This window comes from Martes martes (assembly GCF_963455335.1).
Source record: "Martes martes genome assembly, chromosome: 14".
NCBI classification, from domain to species: domain Eukaryota; kingdom Metazoa; phylum Chordata; class Mammalia; order Carnivora; family Mustelidae; genus Martes; species Martes martes.
In genome coordinates, this window is record NC_137902.1 from 26,977,779 (window position 1) to 27,003,502 (window position 25,724).

General features: G+C 39.2%; 1 protein-coding gene across 3 annotated transcripts in view; it reads right to left on the reverse strand.

The window, feature by feature from the left end:
• BTRC (beta-transducin repeat containing E3 ubiquitin protein ligase) overlaps window positions 1–23,634 on the reverse strand; it is a 182,160-nt gene extending 158,526 nt beyond the window's left edge. Inside the window, exon 1 of one of the 3 annotated variants that reach the window (XM_080823445.1) lies at window positions 23,467–23,634. In XM_080823445.1, the coding sequence (XP_080679571.1) occupies window positions 23,467–23,514 (48 nt within the window). In that variant the 5' untranslated portion in view covers window positions 23,515–23,634. The remainder of the gene's footprint in view (window positions 1–23,466) is intronic. The other 2 variants (XM_080823443.1, XM_080823444.1) reach the window with 2 other exon arrangements.
• Between the last annotated feature and the right edge of the window lie 2,090 nt (window positions 23,635–25,724).

A 25,724-nucleotide genomic window follows, 5' to 3' on the forward strand; every position in this document is an offset into this window, starting at 1 on the left:
GACTGACCAAATTCTGTACAAGCAAAAATATCTCTATGACATAACAAATATTCCACTTGCTTTACTAATTACACAGATTTAACAGAACCAAATTGCTGAAATGTATGCAGGGATCACTGAAGAACTGAAAGCACAAACAGACCACTACAGACATCTAATTCAGTCAAAACTAAGGGATCAGTGTCTCATTAAGTGAAATAAAGAAAACTCAACAAATATAAATGCCACAGTAAGTTTTTAAAAAGCCTTTAGCCATTTTCATTATAACAAGGTCAATTCAGGGTTAGCCAGTTTAATGAGATCCTATTCAATGATAGCAGTAGCCAATTATAGCCAATAGAAGCCAATTCCCAAAATTTTCCCAACATTTACCAAAATTAACTAATACAGGGCGCCTGGGTGGCTCAGTCCATTAAATGTATGCCTTCGGCTCAGGTCATGATCCCAGGGTCCTTGGACTGAGTCCCACATCGGGCTCCCTGCTCAGTGAGGAGTCCACTTCTCCCTCTGCCCCTCGCCCTAATTGTGCTCTCTCTCTTGCAAATAAATGAAATCTTTTTTAAAAAATAAACTAATATAGGGGCACCTGGGTGGCTCAGTGGGTTAAAGCCTCTGCCTTTGGCTCAGGTCATGATCCCAGGGTCCTCTGCTCAGCAGGAAGCCTGCTTCCCTTCCTCTCTCTTTGTGCCTGCCTCTCTGCCTACTTGTGATCTCTGTCTGTCAAATAAATGAATAAAATCTTTTTTTTTAATTAACTAATACAAATAACATATTCAACATTTGTCCTCCTGAAACCAATATTACCCTATATGTAGACTAACTAAATTTAAATAGAAACTTGAAACAAACAAAAAAATTAACTAATTCAAACTTCAACTACTACTCTCATGTCTACCAGAAAAACACAACGAACAGAAAAGAGCTCAATCTATCGTGAGCAAATGCTGGCTTGATTGGCCTATACATGCCACTATGGTACTCAACCTGAGGCTGCACAACAAGCAGCAGCATCTGAAAACTATAAATGCACATTTTCAGGCCCTAAAGGCCTACTGAATGGAAAATACAAACCTTCCAGGAAATTCTGATGCAGTTTTTACTACCGTAAGCCCTTAAAAACTGAACCTAATTCTTCATACAGTTTTAGACTTTTCCATTAAAGATAAGAATTATAAAACGCGTAACTTGCAAATTAAGAATGTAAAATGTACATTTTAATTAGTCTAAGATCAAAAACAAAAATAAAGTAAAAATGATGAAGTCTACACAATATCTTCCCCAAAAATGAAACAGTCACCATTTCAGTCACGCATAAAGAAAAAATGATTTGGAAAAGCATAAAAATAAATGGCCTAATTTTATAACTACCACAGAATCATCATCATCAATGGATGCTAAACTATTGGGAGAAACAATGCTGGAAAAACAAGATATTTACAGTTTCCAAATTTCACTCCACTAGGCACTTATTAATTACACATATACCTTAACAAAGAAAAATTTGGTAAATACAACTCATGGAATGCACTGAGAAAGAAATCACAACATGTATTCCTCCCAAAAACTTTTTTAACCTGAATCTAATCATGAAGAAATAATCAGACAAATCCAAATGAGAGACATTCTGTAAAACTAGCCTGGACTCTTCAAAAATGTCAATAACATGAAAAAAAAATTAGGGAATTGTAAATTAAAGGAGACTAAAGAGACATAACTATATATAACGTGATTGAATACCACACACAAAAAAGAAAGTTTAGATGAAGCAGCTATGAAGGACATTACTGGGACAAGTAGAGAAATATGAATATGAACCATATATTTAATAATAAAATGTTATCACTGTTAAATTTCCTGAGTGAGATCTTGCACTGTGGTTATGAAAGACGGTGCTCTTATACTTAGGAAATATATATGGAAGATGAAATATCAAAATGTCTGCAACTCTCGGGGCACCTGGGTGGCTCAGTGGGTTAAGCCTCTGCCTTCCGCTCAGGTCATGATCTCAGGGTCCTGGGATCAAGCCCCGCATCAGGCTCTCTGCTCCGCAAGCAAGGAGCCTGCTTCTCCATCTTTCTCTGCCTGCTTCTCCATCTTTCTCTGCCTGCTTCTCTGCCTACTGATCTCTATCAAATAAATAAATAAAATCTTTAAAAACAAAAATGTCTGCAACTCTCAAATGATATAATAAAAAAAGTACACCATATAGAGAGAAAAAATGCAATGTGGCAAAATGTTAACAACTGGCCAATCCAGGTGAAGAATATATGAGTGATGATTATGCTTTTCTCACTATTTTTCTATAGATTTGAAAAAAGATTGATACCATCCTTATCCCTCTTCAAAATCATATTCCTCCAATAGTATGATCTTAAGGAAGTAACTTAACCTCTCTCTGTCTCAGTTTCCACATTTGTAAATCAGGGATAATAACAATACATACTTAATAAGGTGAGAAGATCAAATGAGTTAATGTATGTCAAGTACCTAGAATCCGGCATGGCACGTATTTGACTTCAAGTGTCTGCTGCCATTATTACTGCTGTTACTTTATTTTATGACTACTACTAAAACCAACACCCAAGGTCAGAGAGATAAAGAATCATAGCTTGGGGCGCCTGGATGGCTCAGTGGGTTAAGCCTCTGCCTTCGGTTCTGGTCATGATCTCAGGGTCCTGGGATGGAGCCCCACATCGGGCTCTCTGCTCAGCAGGAAGCCTGCTTTCCCCCTCCTCTCTGCCTGCCTCTCTGCCTACCTGCGATCTCTCTCTCTGTCAAATAAATAAATAAAATCTTTCAAATAAATAAATAAATAAATAAATAAAAAGAATCATAGCTTGGATGTTCACAGTTCTATAGAATTTCCAAAATATTTTCTCTACTTATAGTTTAAGCTGGTTTTCACTACAGATCTTTGAAGTAGGGAGAGTATTATTATCTCTGCTTTCCAGATAAGGAAAATGAGACTCAGAGGGTTTAGCGACTTCCCCAATGTTTTACGACTTCTAGAAAGTAGTGTGAGATGGGAACCAGGTCTTGTTTCCACTATAGCACAACATAAAATTTACATCTAAACTGATTACAATGTATTTCAAAGAAAATACACTAAAAAACCAGGTAGAACTCCTGTACTGTCAGCTATAGACAAAAGAAGTCATCACTAGTCCATTTAGCAAAACAGATGTCACTTTGCAGAGCTTTGATATTTTTCTTAAATACCCTTGAAAACAAGGATCAAAAAATATGAACTCTTATAAAAAGGGATTTATTGTATTTTTATAGCTTATTACATACCTTGTAACAATCATTTTGTTAAATGTGAATGTCAGTTTTATTTTCGGTCCCTTTTTTCCTGGCTATTTACAAGCTTTGTAAGAATCGTTCCTTAATTAAGTCTAAACATAGTTTTATATAAATGGATTCCTGGAAATAAAACGTTCAGACTTAAGAAATGATTGTTACAGAGACTGTAACAGGCCGTAAAAAAAGAATGCCACTTTAAACAAAGATTTCTCATTTTAATTAAAAAGATAATCATCAGAACATTCCTACACTTAACAGAACCATTTAAAGAAGCTTCTTTGAAAAAAAAAAAATGTAGCATCTTATGCAGCCTTCCATGTATAATTTATAACATATTTAAAATCAAAGTCTCAGTTGATCCTGTAAGTATAAATCCTTATATACTATCTATGCCTACACTTGAATGATACATTGGAACAGAAACAGGTCCAAATGAAATAAACACCATTCCCAATTCCTTTTCTAATGAACACTTTCAAAGATTATGAGTATTCTTCCCATAAATATTGGTAAAACACATTTAAGAACACTTAAGAAACGTTTTTTTAACTTGGACCCTGGGTAACAATCTGAGGGTTTCAGAGGGGAGGAGGATGGGGGACAGGGTAACAGGGTGATGGGTATTGAGGAGGGCATGTGCTGTAACTAATCAATCACTGAACACTACATCAAAAACTAATGATGTACTACTATAAAGTGGCTAACTGAACATAGTAATAAAAAAAAGAAACACTTTCTGGGGTGCCTGGGTGGCTCAGTGGGTTAAAGCCTCTGTCTTCAGCTCAGGAAGTGATCCCAGGGTCCTGGGATCGAGCCCCTCATCCAGCTCTCTGCTCAGCGGGGAACCCCTTCCCCCTCTCTCTGCCTGCTGCTCTGCCTACCTGTGATCTCTGTCTGTCAAATAAATAAATAAAATCTAAAAAAAAAAAAAAAAAAAGGAAAAGAAAAGAAACACTCTGTAACATGACCACAAATGAACATAACAAGGATCACATAGTTTATTGATGCAGTCAGTATATGTCAGCTAACGGTGTTGGGTAAAGGATATTCAGAACACTACCATACAGTGTTCTGACACATACCTGCATACAAAGTTTCTATTCTCAAACTTTAATAAAAAGTGAAGCAATCATCTGATTTTCAAAACAAACCTGGATATCACTGGAGACTGTAAAAAACCTTTACAAATACAATTTGATAAGCAGGATTCTTTCCAATTAATTCATCTGGGTAACTGTCATTCTTGGGACGCCTGGGTGGCTCAGTTGGTTGGGCTTCCCACTCTTAATGTGAGCTCAGGTCATGATCTCAGGGTCATGGGATTAAGCCCCACAGCAGGCTCTGTGCTCAGCAGGAAGTCTGCTTGAGATTCTCTTTCTCCCTCTGCTCCTCCTTCCGTGGGCGCATACATGCACACGCACACACACAGTCTCTCTCACTCTCAAATAAATATGTAAATAAATAGGGGTGCCTCAATCAGTTCAGAGTCCAACTCTTAATTTCGGCTCAGGTTATGATCTCAGAGTCATGATACTGAGCTTCTGGTGGGCTCCCCACTGGGCATAGAACCTGCTTAAGATTCTCCCTCTCTCTCTCTCCCTTTCTCCATCCTCTCTCTCTCAAAATAAATAAATATATATGTATATTTTTTTAAAGATTTTTTTATTTTATTTATTTGACAGACAGAGATCACAAGTAGGCAGAGAGGCAGGCAGAGAGAGAGAGAGGAGGAAGCAGGCTTCCTGCTGAGCAGAGAGCCCAATGCGGGGCTCGATCCCAGAACCCTGGGATCATGACCTGAGCCGAAGGCAGAGGCTTTAACCCACTGAGCCACCCAGGCGCCCCAAATAAATATATTTTTTTAAAACTGTCCATTCTTAACACAAATCTCACATAAAATTTGTAAACCTAGGCAAGAGTCCAAGAGAGAATGAAGTAGATCTTAGAAGCTGTCATTATAATTAACTGCAATTTGAAAAACAGATGCATCAATGTTCTTCTACTTAAGTCACCTTTTCTAAATTACACTGGAGTCACTACTTGATAGTCTATTTCTGCAGCAATGTATTACTGGAAACTGCTTCAAAGTAGACTCTATTTTCCCAGGAAAACAAGTTATAATCAGGAAGCTATTTCCTAACTGAGGACTTGGTAACAAAGAAAGTACTTACATGCCTAACAACATCAAAACAAACAGCCAATAACTAAACTTCTACAGTCATTAAAAATAAGTAAATAACATTCCAGCTTCATGAAATAGAGTAACATACCAATGATCAGCAAGCATTTGTCCAAAATGTATAGAAAACAAAACAAAACAACCTATAACTCTTCCATATTTATTCATTAAACAAATTTGACCTCAAGCTAATAACCAACTAAAATAAACACTAAACATTTAATTAGCAATCATTTGGTTTGCTTCTTATAATAGAGACTGCTGCTTGGGATGATTTATAAAAAAGGGAGGGGAAACAAGAGAGGGTCAATTATTATTACTCAAGGAACTATCCTCCTTTCCTTTATCCAAATTATTTCCCTGAATAAGCAAGTTACTCAAAATCATACCACTGACCTATGCTACCAGTACAAGGAGATGGGTAATGTTGATCATGATGACCACAAGTTTAAAAAAAAATTATAGGTTGACCAGATATTTTTAATTTTTCATTTGCTTATCTCTTTAGCTTATTAAAACCCACCACATGTTCTATATAAGACCAAAGGCCACCAGAAAAAAATGCTCTCATTCTCAATATCACAGGGCTTACTTGAGACTTTATAGATAGGTTTCAGGGTACCCCACACTTATTTAAGAACCATGAACATTTAACAGCACAAACTCCTTTTTAAAATATTCATGGAATATCTTTCATAGAACACTAAATTTAAGGCATATTCTGATGATCATTCCTCTGATTCTTCTGATGATGACTATCTCTTGTGTTTGATTCCCAACAGATAAAGTCATCAAGAAGAACTGGGGCATACATTAGGGAAATGCAAATTAAAACCACAATAATGTATTACTATATACCTATCTAAATGGCTAACATAAAGAACAGTGAGCAACCAGAACTTTCATACATTGCTGTATGAATGCAAAATGGTATAGCCAGATGCAGGAGGGCAGGGGGATTAAGAGGTACAATCTTCTAGTTATAAAATTAAAAAGGCACAGAGATGTATGTATAGCATAGGGAATATAGTCACTAATACTATAACAGCTTTGTATTGTGACAGGCTGCAATTAGACTTATTGTGCTGACCACATTGTAATTTATTAAATATCAAACCACTATGTTGTATACCTGAAACTAATATAAAATTTTATGTCAATCATTCTTCAATTTAAAAAAATGATACAGTCATGCTTGGAAATAGTTTGGCAGTTTCTTATAAAGTTAAACATATGCTTACCATATGACCCAGCAATTCCCCCACACGTCCCTCAACAGGTGAATGGATAAACAAAATATGGTACAATCCATACAATGGAATACTACTAAGCAATAAAAAGGAATGGGATAGTGATATATGCAACAGCTTGGACAAATCTATCTCAAGGGCATTATGAAAGAAGCCAAAAGCAAAAGATTACATATTGTATGATACCATTTACATGACATTCTCAAAAAGATGAAACTAAAATAAGGAAAAATAAATCAGTTCCTAGAAATTAGAGATGGGGGGGAAATATAGTGTAAGGGAGTTTGGGGAGGGGTAATGAACTGTTCTGTATCCTGATCGTGGTGGTAGTTACATAAATCTACACATGTATTAAAATTCTGAGACCTATACACTAAGAAAAACCCTCAATTTTACTGGATGTTAATAAAAATTTTTTTGAACTTGCACATAGCAGGCATGAATAAACATATGCTTAAAAAGTAAAATGGAATAGCGGTAGAATGCCTATTCAATAAAACTAGAAAGTCTGTGTGAATTATTCTGTGTTAGATTTTTGTTGTAAAAGTACCACCACCATCATATCCTTATGGCCTAGAAAGCACCATCACATTTTATTATACTAAATTATGTCTTCCTCTATTTTATTTATTTATTTGACCCAGAGAGAGAGATCACAAGCAGGCAGAGAGGCAGGCACAGAGAGAGGGGGAAGCAGGCTGCCCGCCGAGCAGAGAGCCCAACACAGGGCTTGACCCCAGGACCCCAAGATCATGACCCGAGCCGAAGGCAGAGGCTTAACCCACTGAGGCACCCAGGCAACCCAGTATTAGATGCTGTGGGGGATAGTGATGACCATCCAAGGCATGGAGATAAAAAGACCTTTTCAGAGAGAATTTCTAACTATTCTTGAGACCTACCAAATTAACTGGAGGGAGAAGAGTTGAGAATTTGTACTGTATTTTAACATTCTCTCCAAATAATTTTTTTTAAGATTACACTTATTTGTCAGAGAGAGAGAGAGAGAGAGCATACGTGCAAGAGTGAGCACAAGCAGGGAGCAAGGCAGGCGGAGGGAGAAGCAGGCTTCCTGCTGAGCACGGAGCCCAGTGTGAGGTTTGATCCCAGGACTCTGGGATCCTGACCTGAGCTGAGGGCAGCCGCTTAACAGACTGAGCAACCCAGGAACTCCCCTCCAAATAATTCTTATGCATAGTAAAGCACAGGACAATTACAGTGGGCACTAATAAATAAATGAACTAATTAATTAGTTCTTCAATTCCTTGCTGGGTATTCCAGTTTGACTTCTGATCCCAGACTTTATAATCAGGGTCCTTGCTACCTGTTTTCAGTACTTACTCATGCTGTCTGCCTATCTGGATGTCCCCAGAATATCTGCACCCAGATTCCTTGTCATTATTCTCCCCCTGAAAGAATATCCTGCCCTTGCTAAACTTCTGAGTCCACAAATCTGGTCGAGTTGCCAAAAGATGCCATGTTCCAACAGCCTAGCTAAATTTCCTCTCCTTAACTCCTAGCCACATCCAAGCACTTAGCCTACCTCAGCTAGCATGAAAAGTCTCTGTAGCTTTGTGCTTCCTTATCTGGCTTATCCTGATAAAACAGTGTCCCCAGTATGAGACAGTGATCATGAAATTACTCAAACACAAACACAATGTTTAGAAGAATCCTGATCTTTCTATCACATAGGAAGTGGAGTCGAGTGGTCCAGGTAACTTCAATTTGGCTCACCCACTATGTGGATAAATCTTTCTTTTTTTTTTTTTTTAAGATTTTATTTACTTATTTGAGAGAGAGAGAGAGCCTGAGAGGGGGAAGGTCAGAGGGAGAAGCAGAACTCCCTGCTGAGCAGGGAGCCTGATATGGGACTCGATCCCAGGACTCCAGGATCATGACCTGCAGTCACTTAACCAAATGAGCCACCCAGGCACCCAAATCTTTCTCTTTTAACCTGTCATTATGGGTACTCATATAGAAAAGTATGGAATAGTATACAACGAATTCCTATCACTCAGCTTTTCACCTCCCAAATTCCAAGGCAAATTCCTTAATAGTGTATCATTATGCCCATTTTTATCTATTTGAACATATCTTAAATGTAATCTCCTTGTTAAAATTAGGGACTTTTCCAAAATCTTTACCCACCAAATACTCATTTTCTATACTACAACAACCTTCCCTCTAGCTAATTGCCACAAATCATACCTGACACCTTTTTTACTCTTCTCTTTCTTTATTTCTCCTACTCTACTCCAGACAAACCTTATTCATTCTATCTTGAAAATATTCCTTAAATATCTTTCCTTCTTTCCATACTTACTGCTCTAGCTCAAGCCCACATGGATTCTTGCCTGGACTATTATACAGCCTTTAAGTGGCCTCTCTGCCTCTGTCTATTCCCTCCTCCCTAGTCCAATCCACTCTAAGGGGACTTTAATCTTTCTTGTTACGGCCCTCAGTAGGAATCAGATTCAGATGTAAATTAGAGACCTTTCAGAAAAGAGTACTTGCAAGCATTTATATCTTGAATGGGGGCCATGGACCTCAGAAAACCTTTGAACGATGAGCCACAAATAGAAAATTAAATTTCAAAAACAGCATCTAAAATAAAACCCCAGCATCTAAAAACACTAAATAACCAGGAATTAATCTAACAAAAAACGTACAAAGACCCGTACACAGAGAAATTAAAGACTCAAATAAATGGAAAGATATACCATTTTCATGGATTGTAGAACTCAATAGTGTTACAATCTCAATTCTACCCAAACTTATAAAGAAATGCAATGCAATGTCAATAAAAACCATAGCAGCATGTTTCATGGACATTAACAAGCAGATTCTAAAATATATGGAAATGCAAAGGGCCAAGAACAGCCAATGCAATCTTGAGGGGGATGGGTAGCTGAAGGGCATATACTATCAAATATCAAGAACTAGTATGCAAATATATTTTAAAAGTATGATATTGGGGGTGCCTGGGTGGCTCAGTGGGTTAAGGCCTCTGCCTTCGGCTCAGGTCATGATCTCGGGGTTCTGGGATCGAGCCCCGCATCGGGCTCTCTGCTCAGCGGGGAGCCTGCTTTCTCCTCTCTATCTCTCTGCCTGCCTCTCTGCCTACCTGTGATCTCTGTCTGTCAAATAAATAAAGAAAAACCTTTAAAATAAAAAATTTTTTTTAAAAAGTATGATATTGGCACAAGAATAAACAAAACAATGGAACAGAACAGGGTCCTAGAAACAGGCCCACACACACATATAGACAGAGAGTATGAATTCCTGAATTCATACATGGCAAAAGTGGCCCTGCAATGTGACAAAGAATAATCTTTTCAATAAATGACATTAGATCGGGGCGCCTGGGTGGCTCAGTGGGTTAAAGCCTCTGCCTTCGGCTCAGGTCATGATCTCAGGGTCCTGGGATCGAGCCCCACATCGGGCTCTCTGCTCAGCGGGGAGCCTGCCTCCCTTCCTCTCTCTGCCTGCCTCTCTGCCTACTTGTGATCTCTGTCAAATAAATAAAATCTTTAAAAAAAAAACTGAATTCTGTCCTCTACCTCACACCAAATGTTAACTAATTAATTCCAGATAAACTACAGATCCCAGGTCAAACAATAAAGCTTGTCAGGGTCTTGAGATATCTGCAGACTTGTAGTCATAGCATTATTCACAACTGCCAAAAGGTAGAAGGATCCCAAGTGTCTGGCAAGATATTAATGGACAAACAAAATGTGATGTTTAAGTATGGTAGAATATTATTCAGCCTCAAAAAAGGAAGGAAATTCTGACATGTTACAACATGGATGAACCTTGAGAACATTGTGCTAAGAAAAATAAGCCATTCACAAAAAGACAAATACTGTATGATCCCACTTATGAGGTATCTAGAGTAGCCATATTCATAGAAACAAAGCAGAATGGTGGTTTCAGGGGCTGGGGGGAGAGGGAAACAAAGTTGTTGTTCAACAGGTATGGAGTTTGAGCTTTGCAAGATAAAAAGTGTGTATTCAGTTTAGCTAGGGCCAAGCAAAACAGGGTCTACATAAGATGGGGTGGTAGAATCAGCAGTGATCTACTGCAGGTCAGAGCCCTAGTAGGATTAAAAAAAAAAAATGTCCATAGAAGAATATGGCAGCCTTGGCAGTCCTGCACAGGGTGCTAGGGTCCAAATGGACTGAGAAGAGCAACCTAGTGCAAGGTGTCAGATCCTTAGGTGAGAAAGATGTTCAAACAGAGAGGAGGGGCAGCAGCCTGATAGGGGCTTTTGGAGCCTGGGTAAGGTGAGGATGGCATCCATGTGCTAGATGTCAGGAACAGCAGCAATAGTAGAGACTGGTCACATACAAGGAAGCTGATTAATAAAATATGTTGAGGATGATGAGAACCAAGTTACTATCAGAAAAGGGAGTTATAATTACAGAAAGGAAATTACTGAATGAACCCTTGGTGTGAGACTAGAACTGGAGATATCAGTGTGAACTCACAGTTTTATATAAATATATAGATAAAATTATAATAGTGATATAATGCATGTGTGCATGTTTACACATACATATATTCCCTACCTCTGTCCAGTAAGAGGGCCTGGGAGCAGTGACACCCCAACAGCAATAAGCACACCAAACACCCAGATCTTAGCTTCTAAATATCATTCTCTACTGAGAATGGCTCAGTGGATTAAGCCTCTGCCTTTGGCTCACTTGGGTCATGATCTCAGGGTCCTGGGATCGAGCTCTGCATTGGGCTCTCTGCTCAGCAGGGAGCCTGCTTCCCCCTCTCTCTGCCTGCCTCTCTGCCTACTTGTGATCTCTGTGTGTCAAATAAATAAACTCTTTAAAAAAATTTTTTTTAATGTTTAAAAAAAAGATGAAGCAGCTTGAAGGTACTGACCAAAGAGGGAACAATTTAAGCATCAAAATAAATGACAGTATTGGATTATAGCCCATCAAATAAAACAGGAATTTATAAGCCCATTCTATTATAACAGATTGAAAATCTGATGGAGAATAGGATAGTTACCTGGTTTCAAAGAACCTTTCCATAAAATATTTATTACAAAAATAACATATTTTAAAAGAATAAACTGGCAGATACCACCTTAATCAAGTAAACAAAACTGTAAGACAAATAAAAAATCACGTGTCACCTAATAGGAGGCAAGGAGTAAAACTACAGCACCACTTCTGTGGTACTTCTGCCAAAAATACATAACCTGGATCCAATCATGAGGAAGAATCAGATAAACACAAACTAAGGGACCATTCTACAAAATGGCCTATAATGCTCAAAAGTGCCATAGTCACAAGCGTTAAAGAAAAACTAATGAGGGGCGCCTGGGTGGCTCAGTGGGTTAAAGCCTCTGCCTTCGGTTCAGGTCATGATCCCAGGGTTCTGGGATCGAGTCCTGCATTGGGCTCTCTGCTTAGCAGGGAGCCTGCTTCCTCCTCTCTCTCTCTCTGCCTGCCTCTCTGCCGACTTGTGATTTGTCTGTCAAATAAATAAATAAAATCTTAAAAAAAAAAAAAAAACTAATGAACTGTTCTACATTGAAGGAGACTAAAGAGACATGACAACTAAATTCAATGCATGATTCTGGGTTAGATTCTTTTGCTACAAAGAACATTACTGGAACAACTGGCAAAGTCTAAATGGGGTCTGGGGTTAGATATGTTATTGTATTGTATGTCAATTTCTGAATTTTGACGGTTGTATTATTGTTATGTAGAATGTGGTCTATTTGTAGAAAATACACACTGAAGCATTTAGTGATGTGACAACTTACACTCAAATGATTCAGGGAAAAGTATCGTTTGTGTTTTACCTGGAACTCTTCTGTAATTCTGAGATTAATTCAGAGTAAAATGTTAAGAGAAAGAGAAAGGACTGCACTGGTGGTTACCAAACACTAAAAATAAAGATACTGATATTGTGTGTGTGTGTGTGTGTGTGTGTGTGTGTGTGTGTGTTTATCAATATACACACTCCAATTAGGTGTAACTATTTTCTCTTGAGAAAATCTATTAGTTTTCCATGGCTGCTGTAACAAATTAACAAATACTTAGTGGCTTAAAAGAACATCAAATTATTATTTTATAGTTCTGTAGTTCAGAAGTCTGAAATTGTTCTCACTGAGACAAAAATCAAGGTTGTTGGTGGGACTGCGTTCTGTTCTGGAGGCTCCAGCTTGTCCTTTCAAGTTTCTAGAAGCTGCTCACATTCCTTAGCTCGTATCTCTCTTCTCCCATTTTCAAAGACACCAACGGTGGACTGAGTTCTCACATGGCATCACGCCGACCTGTTCTTCTGCCTTCCTCTTACACCTTGAGGGTCCCTTGTGATTAACACTGGGCCCAACACAAATAATCCAGGATAACCTCTCTATTTTAAAGTCAGCTGATTAGCAACCTTAGTTCCACCTGCTACCTTAATTCCCCATGTAATTTAACAAATTCACAGGTACTTGGGATTGGTGGGGCAAGGGATGCTTACTCTGCCTACCCCAAAGAGTTTCTTTTTTTTTTTTAAGATTTTTTTTATTTCCAAAGAGTTTCTTTTATTCTGAGATTATATCCTTGCTACTTTTGTGGCATTAGAGAGCTCTTTCTTTCATAAAATGATGGTGTTAATTGCAATTATTCTTTTAAAACTATTTGTACATAGAGGGAAAAAACCTTGTTAATCCTGTGAATACTATGTAAGTAGTACAAAACCTTGTGACATTTTTTACTGATCTCTCAAATGAAATTCTGAAACAAAACATTTCTGTTCCTACAAAGACACCGTATCCTTGATGAAAGATTTGTATTTTTCAGAATATAAGGAACAAATCAATTTATTTTAAAAAGGCAGACAATCCAATTAAAAAAAAAATGACCAAGGCTTAAATTGACACCTCACAATAGAGTACATTTAAAGAGCTAATACAGGTCATGATCTCAGGGTTGTAAAATAGAGCCCCACATCGGCTCTGGAGTCTGCTTAGGATTCTCTTTCCCTCTTCCTCCCTCCACTCCACCTCCTCCTGCTCTCAAATAAATAAATAGCCAATAAACCCAAAAAGGTGCTTGATTACAATAGTTACTAAGGAAATGCAAATTAAAGCAGCAAGATAGTACGATTCATCTACTAGTCTGGCTAAACTGAAAAAGGCAGACAGTATCAAGTGAGTGTTAAAAGAACACGCAGCAACTGGAGCTCCCACATGCTGCTGTAGGAAGTGTAAAATGGGAAAGTGATTATTCATAACAGCACAATTCACAGTAGCCAAAAACTGGAAATAACCCAAATGTCCATCAACAACAGAATGGCTAGGGGCACCTAGGTGGCTCAGTAGGTTAAAGCCTCTGCCTTCAGCTCAGGTCATGATCCCAGGGTTCTGGGATCGAGCCCCGCATTGGGCTCTCTGCTCAGCAGGGAGCCTGCTTCCCTTCTCTTTCTGCCTGCCTCTCTACCTTCTTGTGATCTCTGTCTGTCAAATAAATAAATAAAATCTTAAAAAAAAATAGAATGTCTAAAAATATTAAATATATTCACACATTGGAATACTACATAGCAACGAGAATGAACATACTACACCCAACAAAACAACCTGAATGTATCATCCCACAAACAATGTAGAACAAAAGAAGCCAGACACTGAAGTATGTATACTGGAATGATTCCATAGATGAGGCTAAATACAAATAAAACTAACCTATAGATATTAGATAATGCTTACACAGAAATGATCACTAGGTGAAATTTTAATGAGCTATATACTTAGACTTGTACACCTTTTTGTATAATTACTTCTCTAAAAGGCTTACATAGATAGATATATCCACAAAGTACACCAGAATATTATTTTTCCATACAAACTGGATTCAGTCCAAACTCCCTAGTCCTCAGTCTTTCTTTTCTTTCTTGTCTGTTATGCCCCCTTATGCTCATGTTGTACCTGTCTACTCAACCCATGCCTGCCGATCTCTTGATTTTCTGGCCTTTACCCAAATTACTCCCTCTTCCTGGAAGTGCCCACCTCAAAAACAACTCTATCAAAACCTATCTATTCTACAAAATCCAGTATGAAGCTTTCTTCTTCCACAAAGTGTCCGAAGATCTCTCCAGTTAAAATTAATTTCCCTTCTGTTAACTTCTACAGCACTTCTGCCTCTATTCTGGCACTTACTGGCATGACTTAAAAAATATTATAAATTCCTATCTTCTCAATAGATTGTCAAGTTTTAGAGGAGACAGTTTTATTTAATTTTGTATCTTCATCGCCTCCTGCCCCATAACCACCTCCCTCCATCTATAACACAATGTTTTGCAACTCAGTTTATGTTCACATTTTTATCAAATCACGTTGCATGCCAACTATCATGGCCTCATTTTCAGCTGTCAACCCAGTGATTTTGCCAAGTAATATTTAAAAGGAAAATGCAGTGCTCCAGCACAACCTAGAAACATACAGTCCTAAATTTCCAATGAAAACCTTAGATACATATAGGAGTTTAATGGTATAAATGATCAATTAACATATTATACATGGCAATTTACAATTTAAAATGAGCTGAGGGGCACCTGGGTGGCTCAGTTGGTTAAGCAACTGCCTTCGGCGCGGGTCATGATCCCGGGGTCCTGGGATGGAGTCCCGCATCCAGCTCACTGCTCAGTGGGGAGCCTGCTACTCCCTCTCCCGCTCCCCCTGCTTGTACTCTCCCTTTCTACCAAATAAATAAATAAAATCTTTTTAAAAAATAAATAAATAACTAGGGGCGCCTGGGTGGCTCAGTGGGTTAAAGCCTCTGCCTTCGGCTCAGGTCATGATTTCAGGGTCCTGGGATCAAGCCCTGCATCGGCTCTCTGCTCAGCAAGGAGCCTGCTTCCTCCTCTCTCTCTGCCTGCCTCTCTGCCTACTTGTGATTTCTCTCTCTGTCAAATAAATAAATAAAATCTTAAAATAAATAAATAAAATAAAATGAACTCAGAAGGGGAAAAAAAGAGAACCTTTTCAAGACTAACAACTGCCCATTTTCCAGTTAAGAAAATGAGCTTGGCTACACTGCAATCCATGATCAAACGCAGGTCTTCATTGGGGTACTTATTTTATAAATATATGCACTCAGTATACTAAATTTAAATTTTTCTGACTAAAAACAATACATACTCACTGTAGAAAATCTAGAAAACTTAAAAGAATTCAAAGAAAAGAAAAATCACCCTAAGTAATGTTATTGTGTTTACTAGCACATTTTCAAATGCCGTTAAATATTTTGAAATATTACCCATAATCTAACAACCACATTAATAGATTAGTGTTGATGTGTTAGTTCCTGAGTACAAGGATTTATGCATCTGTGTTCCAAAAGTATTATCCGTGTGCTATATAATCCTGGATGTCTGTTTCCGTGACTTTTCAGTGAAAGCCTGACTGTCCTCCAGACATCTGAAAATATCAGTACCATACCTTTGCAGCCTCAAATTTAGGTGCAGAGAAGGGATTTAAGAGCTCTAAACCTACCAAGGGAGTTGTTAGAGCATTATGTATGACCTTGATTCAAATTCTGTTATAGTTCAAATTCTGTTACAAATGTCATTGGAATGACATCAACTTTATCCTTCCCAAGAACAGAAGAATAGCTTGTAATACTGATGAACTTTTCAGGGCATCACTGTGGATTAATGTCAAGAATCTAATTGTTTCTTTATGCCTTTTTTTTTTAATTTTACGTAACAGGATGCAAAGCTACCTGCTATATTAAATAGTGATTTTAAAAGTATCCAACCCAAGGGTGTTGTTCAGTAACCAAAGTGAGAAAGCACTAGTCAGGATAGCACAACAATGAGCAGAATGAAAGCACAACAGCTGTCACAGTAAAGACTTACTCCATTTCCTCAATAATTCAAATGAATAGAAAATCTACATGTAAGTCTGGACAAGTAACATTTCATTGTTCTATAAATCAAGTATACTAGACTATATCATAGACAATCGTTACTGTAGTACATTATTATACAAATTACTCCCTCCCCACATGCCTTCTATGGGCAGAGTATACTTTCCTGTCCTTTGACTCTGGGCTTGCCCACGTGACTTGCTTTGGTTAATGGAATACTGGCAGGTGTGACAGGACCAATGACCGAAAGGTACGTGAATAACTGGAGTTGCTCCCTTGTGCCTTTGCTGTAGCTATAACAGCTTTGCCTGATTAAGTCACCATTCCTTTAGTCTGAGTTCCAGAATATCATATGTAACAGTGAACAGCCAAGTCCAGAGTCACCCAACTAAGTCCAGTCTATACTACCCAAAACACAGCAAATCTACATATTCATGAGAATAAATGTTTATCATTGTATGCCACGATACTGTGTGGGTTTTATTACTTAGCAACAGCTGACTGATACAATGACACTCTGACAACTATAAAGACTTACTCCAGGGGCGCCTGGGTGGCTCAGTGGGTTAAGCCTCTGCCTTCAGCTCAGGTCATGATCCCAGGGTCTTGGGATCGAGCCCCGCATCGGGCTCTCTGCTCAGCAAGGAGCCTGCTTCCCCTCCTTCTCTCTCTGCCTGCCTCTCTGCCTACTTGTGATCTCTGTCTGCCAAATAAATAAATAAAAATATTTAAAAAAAAAAAAAAAAGACTTACTCCATTTCCTCAATAATTCAAATGATTAGAAAATCTACATGTAACAAGTAACTCTTCCACTCCAGCCACCATGTGACTTGCAAAGAAATATGCCATCATAGTCCATTGTTTCTCTGCTCTTCAAGTATTAAATATAATGTAAGTCAGGGTACTGGGTCAGACTGCTTACTAACAGAGTGACTTTGTACAAATTACTTATTCTCTCTGGAGTCAGTCTCCTTGTCTGAAAATGGGAGTAACAATAGTACTGAATCTACTACTGGAAGGATTAGATAAAATAATACATGTAAAGGATTTAGGGGCACCAGGCTGACTCAGTCACAAGAACATGCATCACCTGATCTCAGGGGTCATGAGTTTGAGGTCCACACTGAATGCAGAGATTAAAAAAAGAAAGAAAGAAACTTAAAAAAAAAAAAAATTCAGAATAGCACATAGTAAACACTAAATAAATGGGAGCTGTTATCTACTTATGGCTAACTATATTTTAAAAAACAAAAATGAAAAAACACAACTCTCCCACTTCTACAGTGGTTATCCCATTATTGACAGAGTCAGGTCAGGTAAGATCACAAGCTAAGAAGGGAAATAAATCCTGAAGGGAGAGCCAAATCTCAGGAAGGACCAAGACCTTAGAAGGAAATTCCAACTCAGAAGGTTCATCTTAGGCAGGAAGAAATTGTCTCAGGGTTCTGCGGCTTTTGCTCCCTTACTTCCCACTCCCACCCTGGCCACATATGAAGGCAATCCAAGAACTATGATGGTAGTGACCCAGAGGAAAAAATCACAGTCTTAAGTCAACATTACTCTCCGTATTTATTCCACTTGTTATCTCTGAGCCTTCTCTGTAAAATGTTCTACCTCTGTCTCAGTCAGGCTTTGGGAAAGTAAGGGGAATTATCCAGAGTCCCAAAGTATAAGGTGAGTGCTCGCTTCGGCAGCACATATACCAAAGTATAAGGTGAATCTTGTGGAATACTAGTCAAAATGGTAAGATCCAGTGAAACTTTCCCATATTTTCCCCCCTCCTCTACTTCCAATTTACAGATGCTGGTGAAAGAATCAGTTTTGTTTATAGTGACCAACTTGTTAAACATTGGTAAATATTTTCTGCTTCATCCTCAATGAATTATTATTCACACTTAGAAAGCATTTTCTGTGCTATATTAAAATACTGCTAGAAAATAGATAGGATTTGGGGTGCCTGAGTGGCTCAGTCTGTTAAGTGTCTGCCTTCAGTTCAGGTCATGATCCGGGATCCTGGGATGCAGCACCCTCCCTCCCATCAAGCTCCAGGCTAAGTCAGACTCCATGCTCAGCGGGGAGCCAGCTTCTCCCGACTCCCTCTGCCCCTCCCCGCCATCACTCAAGTACGCTCTCTCTCAAATAAAATCTTAAAAAAAAAAAAAGATGCAATTTTAAAATACTTCAATAGCACAAAGATATTTTTTTCTTTCTTCATGCTTTTTTACTGTAATGCCATTTACCATAAAATAATTTTTTCTATACATGATCAAGATCTTACATATTGTCCCATCTCCCTTTAGCAAAGGAAAAAAATTCACATCTGCTTCCTTTCTTTCAGGATTTAAACACTACACAAATAATATAGAATAATAAGTGGTTTCTTTTGAAATTTCACTTTCTAATTTAGCAATAAAAAATTTCTGACAATCAGGGGCACCTGGGTGGCTCAGTGGGTTAAAGCCTCTGCCTTCTGCTCAGGTCATGATCTCAGGGTCCTGGGATCGAGCCCTGCATTGGGCTCTCTGCTCAGCAGGGAGCCTGCATCCTCCTCTCTCTCTGCCTGCCTCTCTGCCTACTTGTGATCTCTGTCAAATAAATAAATAAAATCTTTAAAAAAAAAAATTTCTGACAATCATTCAAAGCAGAATTTTCTCTCCATCTAATAATTCACTTCAAATAATATGTACATCTATTACAAACATAAATTTTAAAAATTAGAACAAAGAATTATCACTAATTCATAATTTCATACCTTAATACCTATATAAGGTATATAAGAATATCCAGAAAAGAAACTGAAGGCTAATTTAAATTGAGAACAGGTAAGAGATACATAGAAATTCCGACAACTTAAACCAAGAACTACTTTCAAATGTTCACCCAACCAGCTGGTAATCAATCTCACTGACTCAAAGAAAAGTGAAAAATCTGAGTATTTATTTTAAAATGCAATTTCTCGCTTTTAGATACACACATTTCTCAAGCAAGTAAGAAGAGTTACTGAATCATATTAATTCACCCAGTATTATTTCTGCAGTGACAGTATTAAGGCAAGTCATGCAGGAGATCACCTTAAGAAATTAAACTCAAAAGAGATGCTTCCAAAGTAAACCCAATGTTGTTATTCACAAATTTGGCTAATCCCATTTGTATTTTTAGCATGAACACCCAACTACAATGGCATCCCTGGTAGCCAGTCTCAAAAGGGCATGGCCTCCAGCAATTTCCCTCTCTGTTTGTGCGTATCCTTCCTCTTGCCTACAGGTAGAGATTTTTTCCCCTTCCTCTGACTCTGGGCTGACCTCAACTGTCTTTGACCAACAGTGACATTCTCAGACTTCCAATCCAAGGAGCAAGAGAACTGGCATTATGCCTTCTATTTCCTGTCTCTTAGAATGCTCCTTCTCAGAATCCAACCACTCAACTTAAGTGAATCCAAAGGCCATGTGGAAAATTGAGGGGGAGGGGGCGGGGGGGTGTCACATAAAGGAGGAATGAAGGCCATTAGGACTAACTGATCTCTTAGCCAGTGGTCCGCTATGTGAGTGTAGCCATTTTAAACATTCCAGCTATGTATGCCAGCACCCCAGCCAACACCATCAGTCAACCACAAATCTGAGAGAAATAATAAATTGTTTAAGCTACTAAATTGTGGGGTGGTCTGCTACACTGCAAGTCACCTTTTATACTGTCCCACTTATCTATCAATTCTATAAAAAAGTATTTTATATGCCCTAAAATTATTTCATCCAAGTTTCAAATGTTTCCCCAGATCTAATATTCTGTGATTTTTTTATCCTGTTTGTTTTCAAAAATAAACTTCAAGTTCATCCTTCTTTCTATCCCCCAAATGTATTTTTTTAATATCTGCTTATAAAATGGTGCCTACATTCCCTCAATCATTTTCATTTCTCTTCTCAGATCCTCTTCCAGTTTCCATTTATCTTTTCTGAATTATAATTCTGTTGACCAAGGAAATATTAGTTAAGAAGGGGTCTGAGGACCTGCTAAAGCTAAATGAGATATTAGCATACAGTTACTTAATGTGAACTACTGCTCTAATATCATTTGTTTCTAGAAGTTAAACATTCTGCCTATTTTTCATTAAGTATCCAAGGGTAAACTTTAAATCTAGACTATATGTGAACTATGGTCAACTATGAATTAGCAGTTTTAGTAATAAGATTTTATTGTAAAATTCCTAATCAAAGCACCACATTAATGTTGTAATAAGCAAAATTCATGAAAGACAGTATCTATTCCATATTCGCATTTGAAATAAATTTTATATTTTCTTAAACCATGGAAATCAGGGCATCCATACAAAAACTGCCATTCATAATTTGAAACTGGGGAAACGAGTAAGGCCAAAACAAAGCCAAATACTATACAAAAATCCCAATTTGATTAAAAGGATCATTCCTCCCTGTGTACTATGCACTAATTACTTGGTACAAGCCCAAATAAAATATCTTCCTATCTCAAAACTGAGTAAAGACATATGTTATAGCAGGGTAAATGGGCCAAAGTCAAGTTGTAACTTACTCAGATTCATAATAAGACTGTTAACTGAGCTGAAAAATACAAAATCTCTAACTCTCCATTTTCTGCTTCAGTTATTAAGGTGTCCTTCTTGGTGACCCTCTTCTAGTTGGTCTTTTTCTCAAGCAGTAGCCAAAATAACAAGCAAGGTCAAAAATCAAAGTTACTAAAATCAAAGAAAAAATTGGTTTCTTCCTATAGAAAGTGACTCAACATTTAATAATGTGTGGTGCCCTAAAAGCTGCAAACTACTACATGGCCATCTCCAGGTCCACTTTAACTCAATCAGGAGACCATTATGAAACATTAACTCACTGGTACAAAGTGGAGATCAAGTAGTTGAGAATGTTCCTAGGCTGAAGTGTAATGGGGAGTAAAGAAGATGATCTCATAATGCCTCTTTGTGATCTATAAATCACATTATTCCATAAATTTGACACAAGTATCAAGATTAGGACTTAGTCAACCTCTAAGTAAGAAAACAAAAATTTTAAGCAGCTGCTAATTTTCTGACTTAAATCGAGAAGCTGTCATAGAAGTTATTTAGCATAGAGATTATTCCATGTAAAATAATGTAAAATATCAAGCAACTTCTTCTTACTCTAAAGTCCAAAAAAATTTAATATTTTAGAATTTCAACATTGGCAGAAACTCAAGAACCTTCTTCAAACCTAATGGGATTTTGTTAATGATATACTCAAACTTTAGATGTTTTTGAAAGCATGGATACAAAATAAACGAAGTTTTATTTTAAATATGACCAGTCTCTGAACATTCTTGTAAGTGGGGCAGTTTAAAGCAAAATTTCAATTAGGATAATGCCCATGTTTATTTAGATTTGTTTTGGCAAAACAATTTTGTCAGGCAAAAACAAAATTAACGACTATCAAAGAAATGAGATTTGGAGTGCCAGGTTACAATTACTTCTGAAAAAGTAAAACTCCACTGCAAATAATATCAATATCCCTAAAGCCACCTGTTAAAATAGTAGTCTAGGCATTCCATCATTCTTTAGCTGTAACCACAAAGTCTGGTTTTACACGTAGGATATACAAGAAGCATCAGATTAAAAGCATCAAATATCAGCCTACACACATTTGCCAAACAAGCATAGCAAAAGAAAAGCAGATACAAAGTTAAAGAACTAGGCTCCAAAGGATTTAAATACACCCAACAAATTCCAATCCAAGTTCATACTGTGCTTCAACCTAAAACTGGTAAGTTACCACCAATTCTGACATTTCCTATTCCCCACTAGTTAGATCTCCCCTTATCTCCTGAATTTCCCCACGGATCTTATCACTTCTAGGAGTCTTGCAATCGTAATCTCCATGGCCTTTCCTTTCTAAGAAAGTGATAGCACCAAGCCCCCATATTTTATTTTCTTTACTATTTAGCACTATATTTTGTTTTACCCTATGAGATATTAATTTTTTCCCCAAGCTCCTGTACCCATGTTTTCCTGACAGATCAACCTCTTGGTTTTTATCACCTCACTTCGTCCTCGCTACAATATTTACCCTCTCTTTTCAAAGCAGAGTATGTATCCCTTTTTCTGACATTTGTAATTCTGGTTTACCGTCAACACCCCCTTCCTTCTCTAGAGACTATCACCATAGTCCTAGGTCTCCTTAACCTCCTAAGTAAGGTCTCTACCTTTCCAGAGTTTGTCAACATTAGTTTGGCCAAACTGGGATTGTACCCTGAAGGCAAAGGCTATCTCCCCTCCTCCGCACCCCACCCCCACATTCTACAAAACTACAAGTCTCCCACCTTCCCTGGGTTTCTCTCCCTCACCCTTAGATCCCATCTGCATCCCGCCTAGCCCGTCACCCCCCCCGCCCCCACCCTATATCTCTCCTTCCACTATCCCGCGCTCCCCTTCCCCACTCCTGAACGCACCTCCTCTGCTGGGCCTTACCCGTAACCCTGACACCGAGAAGGCCCTGCCAGCAACCTCACCGCGTCTCTCCTCTCAGCTTCCTCGGCTCTTCAGTAACTGTCCCCACGCCCCCGCTTTCCCTCCAGGGCTCCGCGCGCCGCCCAGAGCCCCCTCCCGGATAAAGCTCCCGCTGTCACTTGGCCTCTCATCCACAAGATGGCGGAGCTGTTGCCCCCACCCCCGGGTCCTCTCCGCAACCCCCTCCCTCCTCCCTAGAGCTCCCGTCCCGTCCCTTCAGCTGCCCCTGCCGCCGGCCTGGGCCCAGGATCCCGCTGCCCCCTCCTCCGGCGGGCGGTCGGCCCAGGCCCGAGCCTCCGCGACGTCGCCAACGCCACCACCTCCACCGCTCCCCGGCCTGCGCCTTCTCCTCACCATAAACTTGAGCGCTTTTTCCTGCAGCACCGCCTCGGCTGGGTCCATAATCACGGGGGCCACTGGGTCTGCACTCCTCCGGGGCCGCCCCCTTGGTGCCAGGCCGCAGCCAACGCAGCGCCCGGATCCGCCTCCTCTTCCTTCCCCCCGCCCTCTCTTACCTCTCAGGCACCGGCAGGGGGCCAGGGAGGACCCGCTGTTCCGTGCACATGCGTGAGCCCGCTGGTTCACGGGATTTGTAGTGCTGGAGTCTCCGGTGGCAAAAAGTGAGGGCTCGACGCGAACCGCAATTCCCGCGGTTCACTGCGGCACGGTCGCGGTGGCCGAAAGCCAAATCTAGACAACTCGCCACCAAGTAGAGAAAACCCGGCTGATGGGAATCGTAGTTTGCAGCCTCTACGGATGGGAAACGGGAGGAGACACGGGTGTCTCCGTGGTTACCGAGCGACGCCAGTGGCTGCTTGCCTGACATCTGATAGCAAGATGGCGACCATTGCCTCACCTGTAGCCCAAATACTGGAAAAAACTGTGAGAGAACTCAGAGGTCCGGGCAGCACCTCACAGACCAATGCAGAATTTCAGGGTCCTTCTAACCTTTCACCCCCACACTCTCTTAAGGACCTTATTCTACCCCCACAAGAAGTCAGGGCCAAAGAGAACTCACCTCAAGGAAATTCTTGGGTGTTTAGTGTTCAGAAGGCATGGCTGGTACTGCTAACCCTGGGACTGAAGCCTTGCACTAAGGGCCTTCAGTGATGGGATACAACGGCCATCCAGCATATAAAGCTTGTAAGTATTCAGTTTGGCCTTGAAAGGGACAGTACGATTTTATTTTGGATATTGGGTCTGCCCTACCTCTCTCAACACCAGGGTTGGGCTAAAAGTGATAGGCTAGTACAGAATATCCAAATTGATAAAATAAGTGAATTAGGAAAATGTCTTTTCACTTACAGGAAAATTTTCCGTTGTAAACTCTTTTATTCATCTCTTCAACGAACAGTTAGATCATGACTGTATCCATACATCATCCTAAGAGATGGGGATTCACTGGTGAACAGGAGAGACCCAATCTTGTGGAGCTCACATTCCTAGTATGTTGATATTTTGTTCTAGTCAACTCTATATCCACAGAACTCAGCATACATAATACATAATGGGCTTTCACTTAATAAAAAGTTTTATTCTTGATTTTAAAAAAGTTCTATACAAGTGCAAAATGGAGAAGATTTCAAAGTCATATACATGAAAACTACCTACAAGTTTTCATAGGATAAAGTGGTATGTGACACAGTTGCCAAATATGCTAAAGGAGTTCTAGGCAGCTTGAAGAGTAGTGTCTGGGGAATAGAGGCTTTGGGTCTTTGTTTTGAAGCAGTCAGACCACACCTGGAATACTTTGTTCAGTTATGGGCACCATGCAGAAGCATAGCCAAAGCCAGGATGACCGCAGGAGAAAATACTGGTTGATGCTTACTCCAAGAAAAAGAGCACTTAGAAATAACATGACAACTAAATTCAAGTGTTTTAAAGTATTGGAAGGCATTTGTAGATAGTATATGACAATAATTACAGCTACCACTTTATCAGCTCTTTGTTGCAGGCATGTAATAGGAATATTATATTCATAATCTCTAATATGGGGCGCCTGGGTGGCTCAGTCAGTTAAGCCTCTGCCTTTGGCTCAGGTCATCATCCTGGGGTCCTGGGATTGAGCTCCTGCCCAGCAGGGAACTGGCTCCTCCCTCTGCCCTCCCCTCTGCTTGTGCGCGCACGCTCGCTCTCTCTCTCTCTCTCTCTCTCTCTCTTCTTCTCTCTCAAATACATGAATAAGATCTGTTTTAAAATTTTACATAATCTCTAATATGCATAACAATCTCTAATATTCATAGTAACTCTGTAAAATAGGCATTATTATCCCTAACTTACAGAAGAGACTGATAGAAGATAAATAACTTGCACAAGTCATACAGCAAATTACATTGTCAGAATTCTATCCCAAGTCTGCTTGACTCCAAGGCCTGTGCTATTTTCACTGAACCACAGTCCAGTGGCCTAGGACAGACTCAAAGTTTTCTAGTATCAGAGCTGTACTGACAAAGGAATGGACCACCCATTCCTGAAAACATATAGAAGCAAGATGACTACTGTCAAGTAATGTCTAGAGGGCTTCAGTTTGGGTGGGAGGGTAAAATCTTTCAAACCCTAAGACTCTATTTTGTTGAGAGGTCATTCATTTGACTTTGTTATCCATAGAGGAG